General features: G+C 49.4%; 1 protein-coding gene across 3 annotated transcripts in view; it reads right to left on the bottom strand.

Moving 5' to 3' along the window:
- RAB11FIP1 (RAB11 family interacting protein 1) overlaps positions 1 to 8,435 on the bottom strand; it is a 31,460-nt gene extending 23,025 nt beyond the window's left edge. For 2 of the 3 annotated variants that reach the window (XM_036109880.2, XM_036109881.2), the window contains exon 1: positions 7,992 to 8,435. In XM_036109880.2, coding sequence (XP_035965773.2) covers positions 7,992 to 8,362 — 371 coding nt within the window. In that variant the 5' untranslated portion in view covers positions 8,363 to 8,435. Of the gene's footprint in view, positions 1 to 2,757; positions 2,877 to 7,991 lie in introns of all 3 variants that reach the window. The other variant, XM_078069608.1, reaches the window with a different exon arrangement.
- Between the last annotated feature and the right edge of the window lie 6,782 nt (positions 8,436 to 15,217).

Raw genomic sequence — 15,217 nt, 5'->3', positions numbered from 1 at the left:
TATCAGGATCAAGACCTGTGTTTTATTTTTTTTATAAACTTTATTTTTTAAGAATTTAAAAAAATTTTTAAATTTATTTTTGTGAGAGAGAGCACACAAGCATGGGGGGGGCGCATTGAGGGAGAAGGAGGCTCCCCACTGAGCAAGGATCCCAATGCGGGACTCAATCCCAGAACCCTGGGATCATGACCTGAGCCAAAGGCAGACACTTAAAAAACTGAGCCACCCAGGTGCCCAAGACCTGTGTTTTTTTGGCTTTTGTTTGTTTGTTTTTTTAAGATTTTATTTATTTATTTGACAGAGACAGACAGCGAGAGAGGGAACATAAGCAGGGGGAGTGGGAGAGGGAGAAGCAGGCTTCCCGAGGAGCAGGGAGCTCGATGCGGGGCTGGATCCCAGGACCCTGGGATCGACCTGAGCCGAAGGCAGACACTTAACGACTAAGCCACCCAGGTGCCCCATCAAGACCTGTGTTTTAAATGGAAAGTAATCACTCAGTGCTAAATTCCTTGTAGATGAGGACTAAAGAGATAGCAAGCATCAGTATTTTAAGATTCTCTAAAAATTAGAAAAATCAGGGTGCCTGGGTGGCTCAGCTGTCTGGGTGTCTGCCTTCCGCTCAGGTCATGATCCCAGGGTCCTGGGATCAAGCCCCGAGTCATCAGGCTCCCTGCTCAGTGGGGAGCCTGCTTCTCTCTCTCCCTCTGTCCCTCCCCACCTTGGGCACATGCACGCACTCTCTCTCTCCCTCAAATAAATAGAATCTCTAAAAAATAATAATAAAAATTAGAAAAATCAACATGTTTTTAAACATGGAAGTCTACCCCTCCTATAATCATTTGTCAATTTGTTTTTTTACTTGATCATATCTCAAAAAGCCACAAATGTTAATATTCTACCATCAGATCCGGTACCTCGCCTCTTGCCCAATGGATCTGTCAAAGAACAATCTAGCAATCACGGGGTCCTTTATCACTCACGCAAAGAGACTTGAAGAATGGGACAAAAATGCAGTGGCCTGGTTCCCCATCTCTTGACCACGACAAAAGAAAACAAACACACCCTAGCATAAGGGACCTACCAGTCCACTCCCCTCCCCACAGACAGATTCGCACTCTTTCGGTGAGAGTTCCGGGCAAGGAAACAGAGTATGGATGATTTACCCTGCCATCAAGCTAAGACTCGAGAAGGAGGGGGAAAAAAAACCCCACATTTTTAAATCCTGTTTTAACAACCAATGATTAGTAAAAATGAGAAGTGCCATTGGGGTACAAGGAAAACCCCACAAGACCGGTGCTAGAGAAGGCAAGACGCCCGAAGAAGTATCCCGGAGCACAGCCCGCCCTGAGGCCCTTCGCACAGGACATCCATTCTTCATGATCACAAGAGGCCTTTTCAGACCAGGCTTTCTGGAAGCCTTAACTGTTCTACCTAGCTTAGCCGAAGTACTCAGCGGCCACACCTCTAGAAACATTTTTCTGGGATTCCTTATAAATGCCTCCCCTCTACTCCATTCAAAGGCCAGCGTTCAGGAAAGGACACTTAATTACCACTGCCTTTTTTCTCTCCACAGCCACATTCCAACATGTGTCCCTCGGGGACACCCTGGAGACTAAAATCCTTGATTTTTCTCTAGCAGATTATCTACAGACTTCTCCCTGCAGGAAAGGAATTTCTCGTCTCATTAGTAGCGAAAAGCAGCTCCTTTGCCAAAGGCACGGTTAGGAGAAGGTAACCTGCTCCCTCAGGGCTAGGAAAGGGCACGGGGCAAACGAGCCGCGGCCACGCTGAGAAACGGAAAGAGGCACAGCTGTGCCTTCACACCTCACACGCCCCTGGTCTTTAATCCACTGGCAAATGTAAGATTAAAGCCTTCTCCACAGCCACGAAGGGCAAACGCCCGCCCGTCCGGTGCCACCAGGGACCTCACCCAATCATCACTCCTTCCCTCACCCCTTCACACAGATGTTCTGAGCTCCTGCCCTGGGTCACAGGGCAAAGGACAAGACTAAAGTGGTCCCCGGCCAAGGGAAAAAGCAGGCGAAGTCAGGCTTGGAATCCGGAGCCCGCTGGGGCACCGGCTCAGGACACCTCAAGAGGAGTTCTCAACTGCCGAGTCTTTTCCAAAACAAATGATCTTGGCAGGGCACTGATTTTCTTCAAAGGCCAAAACGAGGGTCTGGGTGTTGATATTTTTGGAATTCAAAGACCTCAAGGCTTAGAGATCTGCACAAGACCCAGAATCAAAGGCCACCCAGGGGACTGCTCTGGGAGGAAGATAAGGCCTGAAATGACCTCTTATCACTTTCTCCATTAGGCCAGGGCTTCTTAATCCTTCTGGAGCTAAGCCAGAGCTAGCGTCTCCAAGAGCGTAGAACGCGGAGTTTTCTAGGATGTATGGCAACTAAAATTGTAGTATATTAATAGATACCTGAGATTACTGTTAAGGGGGAAAAGAGTAAGGTCAGCAAATCCATGTTGGGGTGGATAGCATTTTAATAAGCACATGTATTGCTTTTAATGCAATTAGAACATTTTTTTAGTTAATCACTACAATTAAAATAACATATTAGATACTATTTCTGAAAACCTCCCTCTGATGGTAGTTACAGAAATACAGTAGAGGTCTTTGTAACCAAAGGGAAGTTTAAGCAAAGTGAAAAAGGCACAGGACTCCTTTGTATACTTACCTTCCCTAATGTGAAAAACATGTAAGTGGGTGACTTACTTGCCTCCAGAGTTTTATTTTTCACTTACAGTTTATTTTTCCTAATGTTATGTATGATTTTTTCCTTTTTTTGGTCCTGTATTCCTTGAAGCGGTGACTTCATCAGCTGTGTTAGGGCACACCAGTGAGGTTTCATTAGCTACGTGCACTATTACAAAACAAAGACGTGGACTGTATTAAAACTGTAAACACTTGGACACACACACACACACACACACCCTGGTTTCAGTGGTGTTTCCTACAGAAGACTGGACTCACAGGTGTCACTGCCCAAAGCTGGCTTTGTACTGGTGACCTCACTCCAGTATCACGGTGGCTGCTAGGGAAAGAAATCGCCACCACTTCCTGGTTTGTTTTCAACGGCAAGCTCTCCCTACTTTATTAGTTCATTTTTATCACTTCCTCTCTCTCACCCCCACCCACATGCGACCCATCACAAAGCAGGCCAACTGAACCTCCAAAATGTTTCTGAAATCCACCACCTCTGTGCACCTCCATGACCATCACCCTACGGCAAGCCCCCACCACCGGTGGCCTAGATTAGCGCAACGGCCTCCCATTTTTGTCTCTCTGATTCCAGGCGAGGCCTGCTTCAGATCCATTCTCCACCCAACAGCCACGGCAGATCACAACATCCCTCTGCTTTTAATACTCAGGGACTTCCCACTGCTCTTAAATAAAGCCCTGCCTTCCGCTTGGGCCTCAATCTACACACTCTCTCCAGCTTCCCAGGTGCTCCTGCCCCAGGGCCTTTGCAAAGGCAGCTCCCTCTCCCTCAGGTCCCCTTCCTCTACTTTTCACCAGAAAAATCTCTTCGTGTTCAGGTTTCTGCCTCAGAGAAGCTATTGGCCATCTCCTTTAAGTCATGTCTTTCCCCCTCCATCCTCTTATGATACCCTGTTCTCTTCCTCCACAGTACTTATCACAATACATGATTATTTATTTACGTGTTCATTTGTTTAATGTCTATCTTCCCCACAGGGCTCTGAGCTTCCTGAAAGTAAGGATCACGTCTGTTTCGGTCACTATTGTTTACACCCCAGTGCTTGGCACACAGTAGGTATTAAAAATATTTACTAAAAATTTAAGAATGAGATCTTGCCATCTGCACCAACACAGATGGGCCTGGACGGCATAATGCTAAGTGTAATAAGACAGGGAAAGACAAATACTGTATGGTTTCACCTATCTGTGGAATCTAAAAAACCAAAACAAATAGCAGAAACAGACTCATCAATACAGAGAACAAAGTGGGTGGTTGCCAGGGGAGGAGGAAGTGGGGGATGGGCAAAATGGGTAAAAGGCAGTGGGAGCTACAGCTTCCAGCTATAGAATAAGTCATGGGGATGAAAGGCACAGCACAGGGAACAGTCAGCGGCAATGTAACAGCACTGTACGTGACAGACGGGAGCTACCCTGTGCTGAGCGCGGCATAAAATCACTACGCTGTACGGCTGAAACTTATGTAATATTGCGTGTCAACTATACTTCAGTTAATACAATGTACTAAAAATACAGATTTTAACGTCAAAAAAAACGCAGTTGAAACTTTCCCCAGGCTAACTGAATGTCTTACAGATGAAATCATAATCAAATAATACCACGAGGGAACTTCTTTCACATCACCAGAACAATGACTCTAAAGTAACCCTCGCTCTTCTTAGTCACTTCATTCCATGGCTGTAGGCAGGTTAGGGTTACTTCACCCAGAGCGGACAGAGAACGCGGGCTCTGGCATCTCCCGCCGGAGCCATCAGCCGTCGGTTTGCGACACAAGCGGGAGGGGACTGTGGCCCTGTGAGAGGTGGGACGGTTTCCAGTAAGGCCCAATGTTATCTTTACGGGGAATCCCAAGAAAGGAAAAACTTCATCAGTATCATTGCTCCAATTTTCCAATTTGTCACAAAAAATCCTAAACGCACTTAGGAGACTTGATAGTACAGGCACGAACACTGACTGCTTATTATCTATCTCTTTGCTCATCTACATCTTTTTTCTGCATCCGACTCTTCCAGAAAAACAACTATCGAGCCCTTATTTCTTTTTAATAACCCGGATTTCCTTTGGCAACTTACGACAGCATCTTACTACACTTACAGTTCCTCAAAACCTCTAACCTTTATTAATATCAAATCCTTTCGTATGCAACCAAATTCCCTCTTGCATCTTCAAGAGATGTAAGAAAATGACTCTCCATCGTTCACTCTCTCTTCATGGCTGGAAGACTATTACAGTATTAAGTTTCATGATATTAGTTACACAGTGGCTTTCCGGTTGCCAGGCTGAACGGAGGTTTATTTTAATCTGCCCCAAACAGATTATTTCCCCACATCTTGTTGCTCTTAGTATCCCAAAAAGGTTTTTCTTTTTTTTCCTTAGATCAACCTAGGATCCCAAACTACGTGAGACTAGAGAGCTGAGCAGAGAATCCCACATGTTGGTCACCTGTTTCTGCCTCGCAGATTCATGTCTGTTTTATGATCATGAGACTTAACTGGTTTCCATTTAACCAAGGCCCAACTTTGACGCTGGGTCTTTAACAGGTAAGGATAAGTGCAAAATCAATGCATTTCAATTTCCTCTTAACGACAGGGGCCATGCACTCTTCCCTATTAAAAGTATCCTACCTATAGGTCAGCCTCTGTGTGGTGTTTTAAATTTGAGGTCGGCAAAATCTGAGTCCCGAAAAGCATATTCTCTTGCCTCCAAATGTATGCCAGAGGAGGGCTTATCAAGAGAACAAAGGGAAATTCTAGCACAGTTAGCTCTTGACATCTTGAGTTTCTGGACCCATGACAAGAGTCATACTCTTCTTTGCTCGAGATTAACACACATGCATGCATACACACACACACACACACACACACACACAAACCTAGAGACCAAAATTTGAGCTTTTGTTTTGTTGCTCGTTTTTAACATCTAAGGTAGAGTCAAACCATTGATAACTAGATCAAATGACTTTCCTAACCCAACCAGTTTCTTTCTGGTAAACTTCCGCCTCTCGGTATATATCTCACTCTCCAAATCTCAGCTATCTTGAGCACTCAAGGGACATACCGGGGCAGCAGACAGGCTTGGTTTAAGTAGGTTCCCCAGCACCTTGGAAAGTCCCAGGAAGCCAGATGGAAAGCTTGCAATTTCACCTACTGCTGAGGGGCAAAGAAGACTTCGTTTGCAATTATGGGGGGAAAAAACCCCAACACATCAACTAAGCATCACTTTCTTACAGGTTGATACTGTGACTAAGTGGTAATCAGCTCATAAAACAGAGACAGAAGTAACCACCTAGGTTTAGGATTACAATGGAGAGGAGGACAGAAATGAAGATGCAGACCTCTGAACCCTTCCCGAAATAGGGAACTTAAGGTTTTCATTTCTCGCAAAGCAGTAACAGAACCTTTTGAGTCTATACACAGGCCCCAGTAATCCAGGAACCCAGAAACATCTTATAAATACCAATTAAGCCTGGCAACAAGCTCCATGTATAAACAGGGAAATTTGGGTGTTTAGAGACCGAGCAGCCCAAAGCCTAACAATGAGTCAGGACCACAGTGGGCACCAGACCCAGGAATCTGGAATCCTCATCTCTGGCGGGGACATGCGATCTGTCTTTCAAGGGAATAAAATGTTCACACAAGAAACAGACGGCAGAGACAGATGATAATACCCGCGCATCTTGGGATGGAACAAGACAAGGGATGGCCAAATGACGCCCAGTTGAAGCTGGAAAGGAAGCCAACCCAAAGCCCCAAATGTCATTTAATCAAATGGAAAATTAGCATTGCTTCAGCACCTCCTTAGCAAAGGCACTGCTCACCTATGGCTTGTAAGTTAATGCCAAGAGATATCCTACCCATCCTCACCTCAAGGCTCTCTATTTTTATCTGATTTGAATTCAGAAATGCCTATTCATCTTTGGCCAGATAAGTGAATCAGGTATTGCATTTGCAAGCATGCAAGCTGAAATTGGACCCACGATGCAGAAAAGGGAGTCTGGTAACTTCAAACCCTCTGGCTTTTCCTGCCCCCTTCACAAGGGAAAGTTAAAATACCATTTATATCTAAAACACCCAATGGGAATCTGTGTGCTTCACAAATAGGAGTTGTGGTAATATGACTGACTTGCATATTTAAGTTCCAGCAAAGTAACCAATTAAGCTAAGGAGGCCAGCTTTTGGTACAGTACAAGAGCATAATCAAATGTTCCATAATCAAACGCTCCATGGCAAACACCTACGAAAGAGAACAAACAAATGGGTGACACCTTGAAGTGAAATGGGTGGTGCCCAGCTCTCCCTGTGGGAGTGAGATACCCTAGCACACAACTCTAGACTGAGAAGCTACGGGTGAGCAGCCAACCTTTCGGAGGAGGACCAGAGAGAACCTGACAAAGGCCAAAAAGAAACACAGCCTACCTCCCACTTCAGCTGGGCCAAGGGCAGACCGTGGCTCCAACCAGCACTGGGAAATCCTTACTAACTTTGGGGCTCAGGGCAAACCGGGTTAATAATTTTCAGTCTGAAAGTGAAGACCAAACTGTTCTAGCAGGCTTTGGGGGCGGGGGTGGGGGAAGAAAAGGGGAAGAGGGAGGGGCAGATTCTCTTCACCAAGCCCGTAGGCCGTCGTTGAGGTGGAGGTGAGGGACAGCCATCTCTGGGCAGCCTCCACCCCGCACTGTAATGCCCCAGCTCTGTCCCTGGGTGAGCCTCTAGGGCCAGAGAGTGTCCGTGGGGTTCACCCTCCACCTTGACCCTCCCTGCTCCCAGGCCCAGCCATTCCCAGCTCAGTGTCTAGGACAGTTAAATACCCAGGAGGCTTTCCACATAAGCTAATGAGTGTATCAAACATTCACACTACCCACACTAGTAAGAAGAATTTGTCAACCCACAAGTATTTTCAATTCATCGAAAATTCATTAAGTGCTTACTAAGTTCCGGGCGCTGAGCGACGTCCCGCAGATTCAAAAACACCCCAGGTACTCCCCCACCCCCACCCCTAGCGCCGGCTTCAAAGAGCCCACACACTGGGAGAGCTGGGGCGGGACAGCCGAAGAAATTGAAGCTAGGTGAGACTATGATTATCGGCCCGGGTGATCCCTGTCCAAAGGCCTCTCTCCGTCCGTCCCCTTGGGACACAGCGGCGCGGGGACCGCCGCGCTCGCTCTAAAAGGATCTCAGCGCCCAGCCACACGTTCCCCACCCCGCACTGCCCCGCTCCCCGGCCCGCCGCTCCCCGTCCTCTCCCCCCGGCCCGCACTCACTGGGTCTTTCTACGGCCCTGGTCCCGGTGCAGCTCCCGCAGGTCCACCTCGGCCCGGCCCAGGAACTTGTCCAGGCCGAGCAGCGCGCGGTGCAGCACGGTGAGCTGCAGGGTGGCGGCGGCCGCGGCCCCGTCGGACAGCAGCGGCGGCAGTTCGAAGGTGGCCTCCTCCCGCCACACTGGCGCGCCCAGGCTGCGCTCCGACACCGAGGTGGCGTACTTCTCCTTGCCCACCTGGATCACCGCGTACGCGTCGCTCGTGCCCCCGGGGCCCTTGGCCCGCAGGCCCCGCGCCTGCAGCACCGTCACCTGCACGTGCGTTGGGGACCACACGGCCCCCGGGCCCCGGCCCGCCGAGGCCGCCAGGGACATGGTGACGGTGCCGCGGTCGGCTCGGAAGCGAGGAAACGACCGCCGCGATCCGCGGCCTCTGCTGCCCGCCCCGCCGCCCCGCCGCCCCGCCGCCCCAGCTCCTTTAAGGCTTCCGGCCACGCCCCCGCCAGGCCCCGCCTCTCCTCGTCCGGGCCGGGGCTCTGGCCCCGCCCGCCCCACCTGCCGGCGCCGCGCGGGCCTCTGCGGCTCGGGCGGGCGAGCACCCGGGGCGCGGAAGGCTGGCGCGGCCGGGGCGGGGGCGGGGGCTTGGAGAATTCCGGTGCGAGACGTGTTGGTTAAGGGACGGGGTCCCCAACTGCCAAAGTTCGCACAGCCCAACCGGAACTGACCGGGGCACTGCCCTGGGAGTCAGACCTCATTTCCAGTCTGGCACCGCCAACTGGCAGGTGTGTGAGCTGGCACAGATTACTTAACATCTTTTGGTCTGAGTTTCTTCACCCATAAAATGAGATAACAATCTCCTCCTGGTGTTGTTGTAAAAAAGATAATGTAGCCTGGCACACGGTGAGTTCTCAATCAAGAGTAGCTATGAGGGTGATAATGAACGCGATCCCCAATTCACTGCTCTTTTGATTTTGGCCAGCCGGTGGTTTACTCTGGGATGGCGCCAGGTGGGTCGGGAAGGAGGAGGATCATTTGAGGGCCTGAAAAGGGGAAGGTAAGGGGGGGGGGCGGTCAGGAGGTGATGTGGGAGTGTCCTATTTTGCCTGCCCTCGCCAAATAAGGTGAGGCTAAGAGGCTAAATTAGGGAAGGCGAATAAAGGAGGAACTGAAAATAGGATTGCCAAACCAGACATAAGGAGAACAGAGTGCCACCCCCACTCCAGTTCCCGCAGCTCTCCCTCAGTGGATCCTCCTCAGTGTCTCCCTGCTCCTTATCTCTGGGCTTCCAATCATTCACTTCCTTGTTCCAGATGTCCATTGGATTGGCAGATTCCCTTCATTCCCAGGTCCTGCTGACCGTAAGACTTCACTCACATTTACTCCATCTTCCAGTAGTCCCTGTCTGGGCAGGGACCAGGTGGTGACTTATTTAACTTGTCCCTTCTGTAGTCCCTGGCAGAAACCTGGGTACACAGTAGGTCCTCAGGAAGTGCTATGGAATTGAAGAGTGTGCAGGTTATACCAGCCAACCATGAGCACATAGTGTATCCTTTTCCCATGGAGGAAATTAGAAGATGCATGATGCCTGGGGTTTGCACTGAGGGTGGCTCCCGAGTGGGAAAGACCTATTCAGTACGTTGTAAATATGTAATGGTGATAGAAAGGGAAAAGAAAGGAGGCATCAGACGGATAAGTGATGGGCAAGCCCTAATAGAACTCTGTTGTTTTGGTGCCATTTCTGCTTCTTGACCATCTATTGGTGTCATTCAACCTCATGGCTCCATTCATTACCATAAAGATTTACTGAGACCTTACTTGGTGCCTGTGCTAGGAGCTACGGAGGGCACAAAGCCCTCTGAACAAGATCCAGTTTCAAGGCACACCATGACAAATGCTATAAAGGAAGTCCTAGGGACGCGTGGGTGGCTCAGTCATTTAAGTGTCTGCCTTCGGCTCAGGTCTGCCTCTCCTGGGATGGAGTCCCACACTGGGCTCCCTGCTCAGCGGGGGGCCTGCTTCTCCCTCTCCCACTCCCCCTGCTTGTGTTCCCTCTCTCTCTCTCTGACAAATAAATAAATAAAATCTTAAAAAAAAAAAAAGGAAGTCCTATACTAATAAAATGCTTTGGAGGTTTTGAGGTTGGAGTGATTTCTCTAAGCAGGTGGATTTTTTTTATGAAGGCAGTGACGCTGAGCTGGGCCCTAAAGCATATACCAGATTTGACTGACAGAGAGGGGGACACTAGGGAGAGCATTTCAGGAAGAGAGAAAAGAACAGCCTAAGCAACGGTATGGGGGCCAGAAAGTTCATGGCATGCTTAGGGGTTATGGGCACCCCATGGGGGCTGGAATGTGGGCTATTTTAGGAGGGCACTGGGGGTGGATGGTAGAGATAAGACAGACAAGGTAGGTGGGCCCAGATCATGTAGACCATGAACACCAGACTAAGGAGTTTATACCACAGTGTTAGGCCAGGGTGAACCAGCCTTCAGAGGATTTTGAGCAGTGGTGTGATGAGGCTGTGTTTCACGTTGTAAGGCAGGTATGAGCAGAAGTCACCCAGCACCCAATATCATGGTGGGTCACAGCCAGATGCCTTCGTGTTCACCTGGGGCCTGTCTGCCTCTGGCCTCACCCTACCCTGCCACTTATCCATCCTTGCTGTCTATTGCAACTTGGTACTTTATTAAATAAGGCATTGACTTCCCTCCTGGTTTTCCTACCTGTGCACTGCTCCACTACATCCCAGCCGGACAAAGTAAGAGATTTGGGGTCCAAGCTGACCCTGGGAGTGAAGAGTTTCAGCTCTCCTGTCCGCCCCCACACTCACATTGTTAGTGCTGCCCCACAATAAAGATAGCAAGGAATGAAACCTAGCCGGACAGCCTCACAGGCTAAGTAGGATACCAAGCATCCCTTCCATTCATGGAAAGGATTAGAGGACAAAGGGGGTGGGGGTAAGGAGGAAGGAAAAATTATGAGTACCTTGTGACCTCATGTGTTTGGGTTTTGTCAGACACACATAGGCTCTGTGGTTAAAGCAGAGGTGGTAGGTTGAGAGGGTAAAGCTGTCCCACCACCACCAGGAAATCAAGATCAAGATCCCTCTAGACACTGGACGTTGGCATGGGTTAACTCAGAGGAGTCAGGCTCACTAGAGGCAGGAATTGGAAATACGTCAGGGGAGAGAGAAGCCAGGAGCTAGAGCACCGGGTGCACTTGGTGCTAGAATGCCTGGGTGGCTGTTTTCTCCCTTCCTCCAGCCAGAGCACATTGTCCCTCAAGCCTCACTTGCTGACCGCCTGGGAGTAAGTCTGTCTTCTCCCAATTTTATAGCCCCACAGTCCAGGCTGGGGCTGTACAGGTGCAACGACAAGGACCACGACAGGGCTGGTGCTCCACCCGGTCCTGTTCCCTACCTGCCTTCAGAGGAATCCACCTGGGCATCCCTCCCACCCTCTCCCACAGGCCAGGCGGTCCTGGGGCGGCTGACCCCTCGCAGGTTCACTGCATTCCAGGAGCGTTTATAAACACCTCCCACAGCCAGGGTGCGGCGAGTTGACTTCTCGTTCCTCTCACCGGCCCGCCCCTAGCCCTGACTGAAAGAGGAAAAGAGTTTCTGTTGGCCCTGAGCGCGAGGACAAGGTGCGTGGCAGGTTGGACTGGACAGGTTAGCCACCTGTCCTCCTCCCGAAGCAACAGACTGGAGCATGCCGGGACTCCCAGACACCAGCTGTGCAGTTAGATGACCAGCGCAGATTTGCTTTTGGGAGCAACCAGGAACAATCCCCCAGGATAAGACATTGTGCAGAGCCATGCTAGCGGTGGGGAGGAAGGGCCAGCAGAGGGAGAGACGTTTACCACCCTGCCACTGTCAACCACTCCTGCCCACAGGTCCTCAGTACACCCCCAACTGCAAGGGAACTAACTCAAAAACCACCTGGGGGGGCGGGACCTGGGGGCTCAGTCAGTTCAGCTGACTCTTGGTTTCAGCTCAGGTCATGATCTCAGAGACGTGAAACCAAGCCCTGCATCAGGCTCTGCGCTCAGTGCGAGTCTGCTTGTCGCTCTCCTACTGCTCCTCTCCCTCCTCAAAAAAACCCCCAAAAAACCCCACACCTCTGGGTGCTCTGCATGGGCTAACGGGCTGTCCCAAGGGAGGAGCATAAAGTGGCTAGTAATGGTTGCTTGTCTTTCTCCTTTGCCTCGGACTCTGGGGTGTGGTGACAAACGTCCACACACATGACTCATTCCCTGGAGTACTTGTCAACAGCCTTCTGGCTTCTCCAGGTCCAGCTGCCTCAGACTCTTGCCCACTTGGCTGACCAAGGAGACTACTTTCCAGGTGTCAGCTCTGGGAGTAAGGGGCTCCTGCTTCAGGGGTCAGCGAGCCAGGGGAACAAGTCCCCAACATCAGGCTCTCTTTCCATTGCCCCAGTGGGTGTGGCAATACGGAAGTTAAAACTATGGCCACACTGAGGGGACCTGGGGGGCTCAGTTGGTTAAGCGTCCAACTCTTGGTTTCTGCTCAGGTCATGATCTCATGGACTGTGGGATCGAGCCCTGTGTTGGGCTCCACGCTCAGCAGGGAGTCTGCTGGAGATTCTCTCCTCCCGCCCCTCCCCTCATGCGCATGCACAGTCTCCTCTCTCCTTCTCTCAAATCTAAAAACACAAAAAACATGGGGTGCCTGCGTGGCTCAGTCGTTAAGCGTCTGCCTTCGGCTCAGGTCATGATCCCAGACTCCTGGGATCGAGCCCCATATCGGGCTCCCTGCTCAGCGGGAAGCCTGCTTCTCCCTCTCCCGCTCCTCCTGCTTGTGTTCCTGCTCTCACTCTCTCTCTCTCTCTCTGTGAAATGAATAAATAAAATCTTTAAAAAAATAAAAAATAAAAACACAAAAAACAAAAAACAGCCACACTGGACAGGATGGTCTCAAGAAGCCAATGGCTAATATTTCCCCCTTCCCCCCATTACTTCGTTTAACAAAACTTGCATCATAGATAACATAAAGATATTATCTTTCTAAGTGGCAGAGAAGGCCCTTGAAGCTTACAACTACAGTCCTACAGACCGTAGAGAGAGAACGTGGACCCCTTACCTTCCCCTTTCTCCACTAAGCCTTCTGCTGTGCCTCTCCCGTTCAGAATGGCTTCTGGTCTCCTCGCTTCTTTCTTAGACTCTGATTCAGTGCTTCTTTTATTCCCCTGTAAGCATCTCAAAGGCAGGAGACATGGTCCTCACCATTTCCGACTCTCCCGTGCCTTGCAAACAGAAGGCCGGTCGGGTTAAGTGGGAGAGGCAGAGATGACTCTGAAGCCTTTTAGCACCACCCGATATAACCATCTTTTGAAAATCTAGGTTCATTTTTTTCTGATTATAAAAGAAATATGTGTTCCTCATCGGCGCAAGCTGTACTTCACCTTTCCGGAATCAGTTTCACGACATACAAGAGGACAGCAGAAGCTCTGAGCATTTATTCCTCCTTGAATTGTCCCATTGGAAACCACCCCTCAGGGGCTTGTTCTCCTTCTGGCCTCTTCCATATAAGCCATGAGCCTCCCCCTTCTCAACCGCGGGGACCCCTGGGCACAGACCCAGAGGCGGAGCTGGCCAAGAAGTGGTGTGAGCGGCCCCAGCACCCCTTTCTTCTCTTCCCTTTTGACCCCACAGCGCATGGCGTGAGGCTGACGGGTATGTTGACTTTTGACCCAAAGGAATTATAATATAGGCCTGGAAGCCTCAAGGCAAGCCCAGTGTTTGACATTTCACCAATTCCAAGGCTGGGGTGGGGTGGGGGTGGGCATGGCCAGAATAAGACTCCTTACCAAGGGGTCCCTCTAGGAGGCGACCCAGGTTCAAACCGGGTTCTATCCTTAAGTACCCTCTTCTTACCTGCCCTATGGTCCCTCTGACGAATCTCTGCCTGACTTCGGGAAATGCTACCCCTTACCTAGCCTACAATGCATAACACTTTTCCTAAGTCTAAGCCCTTTTCCTAAGTCTAATCATTCACCCTGAAGTAACATTTCCCATTGCCGTCCCAACCACTGGCACTCCAAGTTTGGGGAACATCTTCAGCCAGGAAAGTCAGTGACACTAAGGGCTTATAGAGCACTTTGGGAACAAATTACAAAACAGCATATTCTGTGGCCCCATTGGGTCCCCCGATTCAAGGTTCCATCAAAACCCATTAGACTAAAATATATATATACATGTCCCCAAAACAGACATTCCTGAGCTATGGTAGCACCTAAACCTATAATTAGAAAGAAAATATTGTCAATAATCATTCATAATTTTTAATAAACAGAGGTATTGAAATCTAATATCTACAGGAAGTAGAAGAAAATGTGAAGAAGGTGAAAAAGGAAAATGTCCTATAAACATTATCTGCAGAAAAGTACATAGAAAGTGCATAGAAGTGTTCGGCGTGGTGAGTCCTCACAACCCATATCAAGAAATAGAGCAGTATTGGCACGTGCAGAAACCATGCCTTCGTCCCTCTCGGTCACCGCCTTCTTTCCATAGGGTAGCAACCACCATCCCAGCTCTGTCTCCTAGATTAGTCTTGCTATTTTTGAACATTATATAAATGAATCATACACTGGGTATTTATTTGGGGTCGGGCTCCTTTCACTCAGTATTATGAGAGTCACTGGTGGTGTTCATGTAGCAGTAATGTGTTCATCTTTATTGTTTTATAGTCATCTATCACAATTTATTTTTGATTCTACAGTTGATAGACATTTAGGTTGTTTCTAGTTTGGGGCTTGTAGGGGGTTGAATGATGCCCCCCCACCCCACAAATATATGCACATCCTAATCCCTGGAACCTGTGAATGCTACTTGTTTAGAAATCGAATTTTTGCAGGGGCGCTTGGGTGGCTCAGTCGTTAAGCATCTGCCTTCGGCTCAGGTCATGATCCCGGGGTCCTGGGATCCAGCCCCGCATCAGGCTCCCTGCTCAGCGGGAAGCCTGCTTCTCCCTCTGCCACTCCCCCGGCTTGTGTTCCCTCCCTCTCTGTCAAATAAATAAATAAAATCTTTAAAAAAAAAAGAATAAATTGCTGTACATTCTCGTATGTCTTTTTGTACATATACATATCCATAAACATACACACACACCTAAGAATAGAATTACTGAATCGGCTTGGGTATATGTTTAGTGCTAAGAGATATTGTCGAATAATTTTTCAAGGCAGTTATACCAATTTATACTCCCACCAGG

The sequence above is a fragment of the Halichoerus grypus genome, chromosome 3, assembly GCF_964656455.1.
Source record: "Halichoerus grypus chromosome 3, mHalGry1.hap1.1, whole genome shotgun sequence".
NCBI classification, from domain to species: Eukaryota; Metazoa; Chordata; class Mammalia; order Carnivora; family Phocidae; genus Halichoerus; species Halichoerus grypus.
Note: the sequence above shows the minus strand (reverse complement) of the source record. Positions and strands in the feature narration are given on the sequence as shown.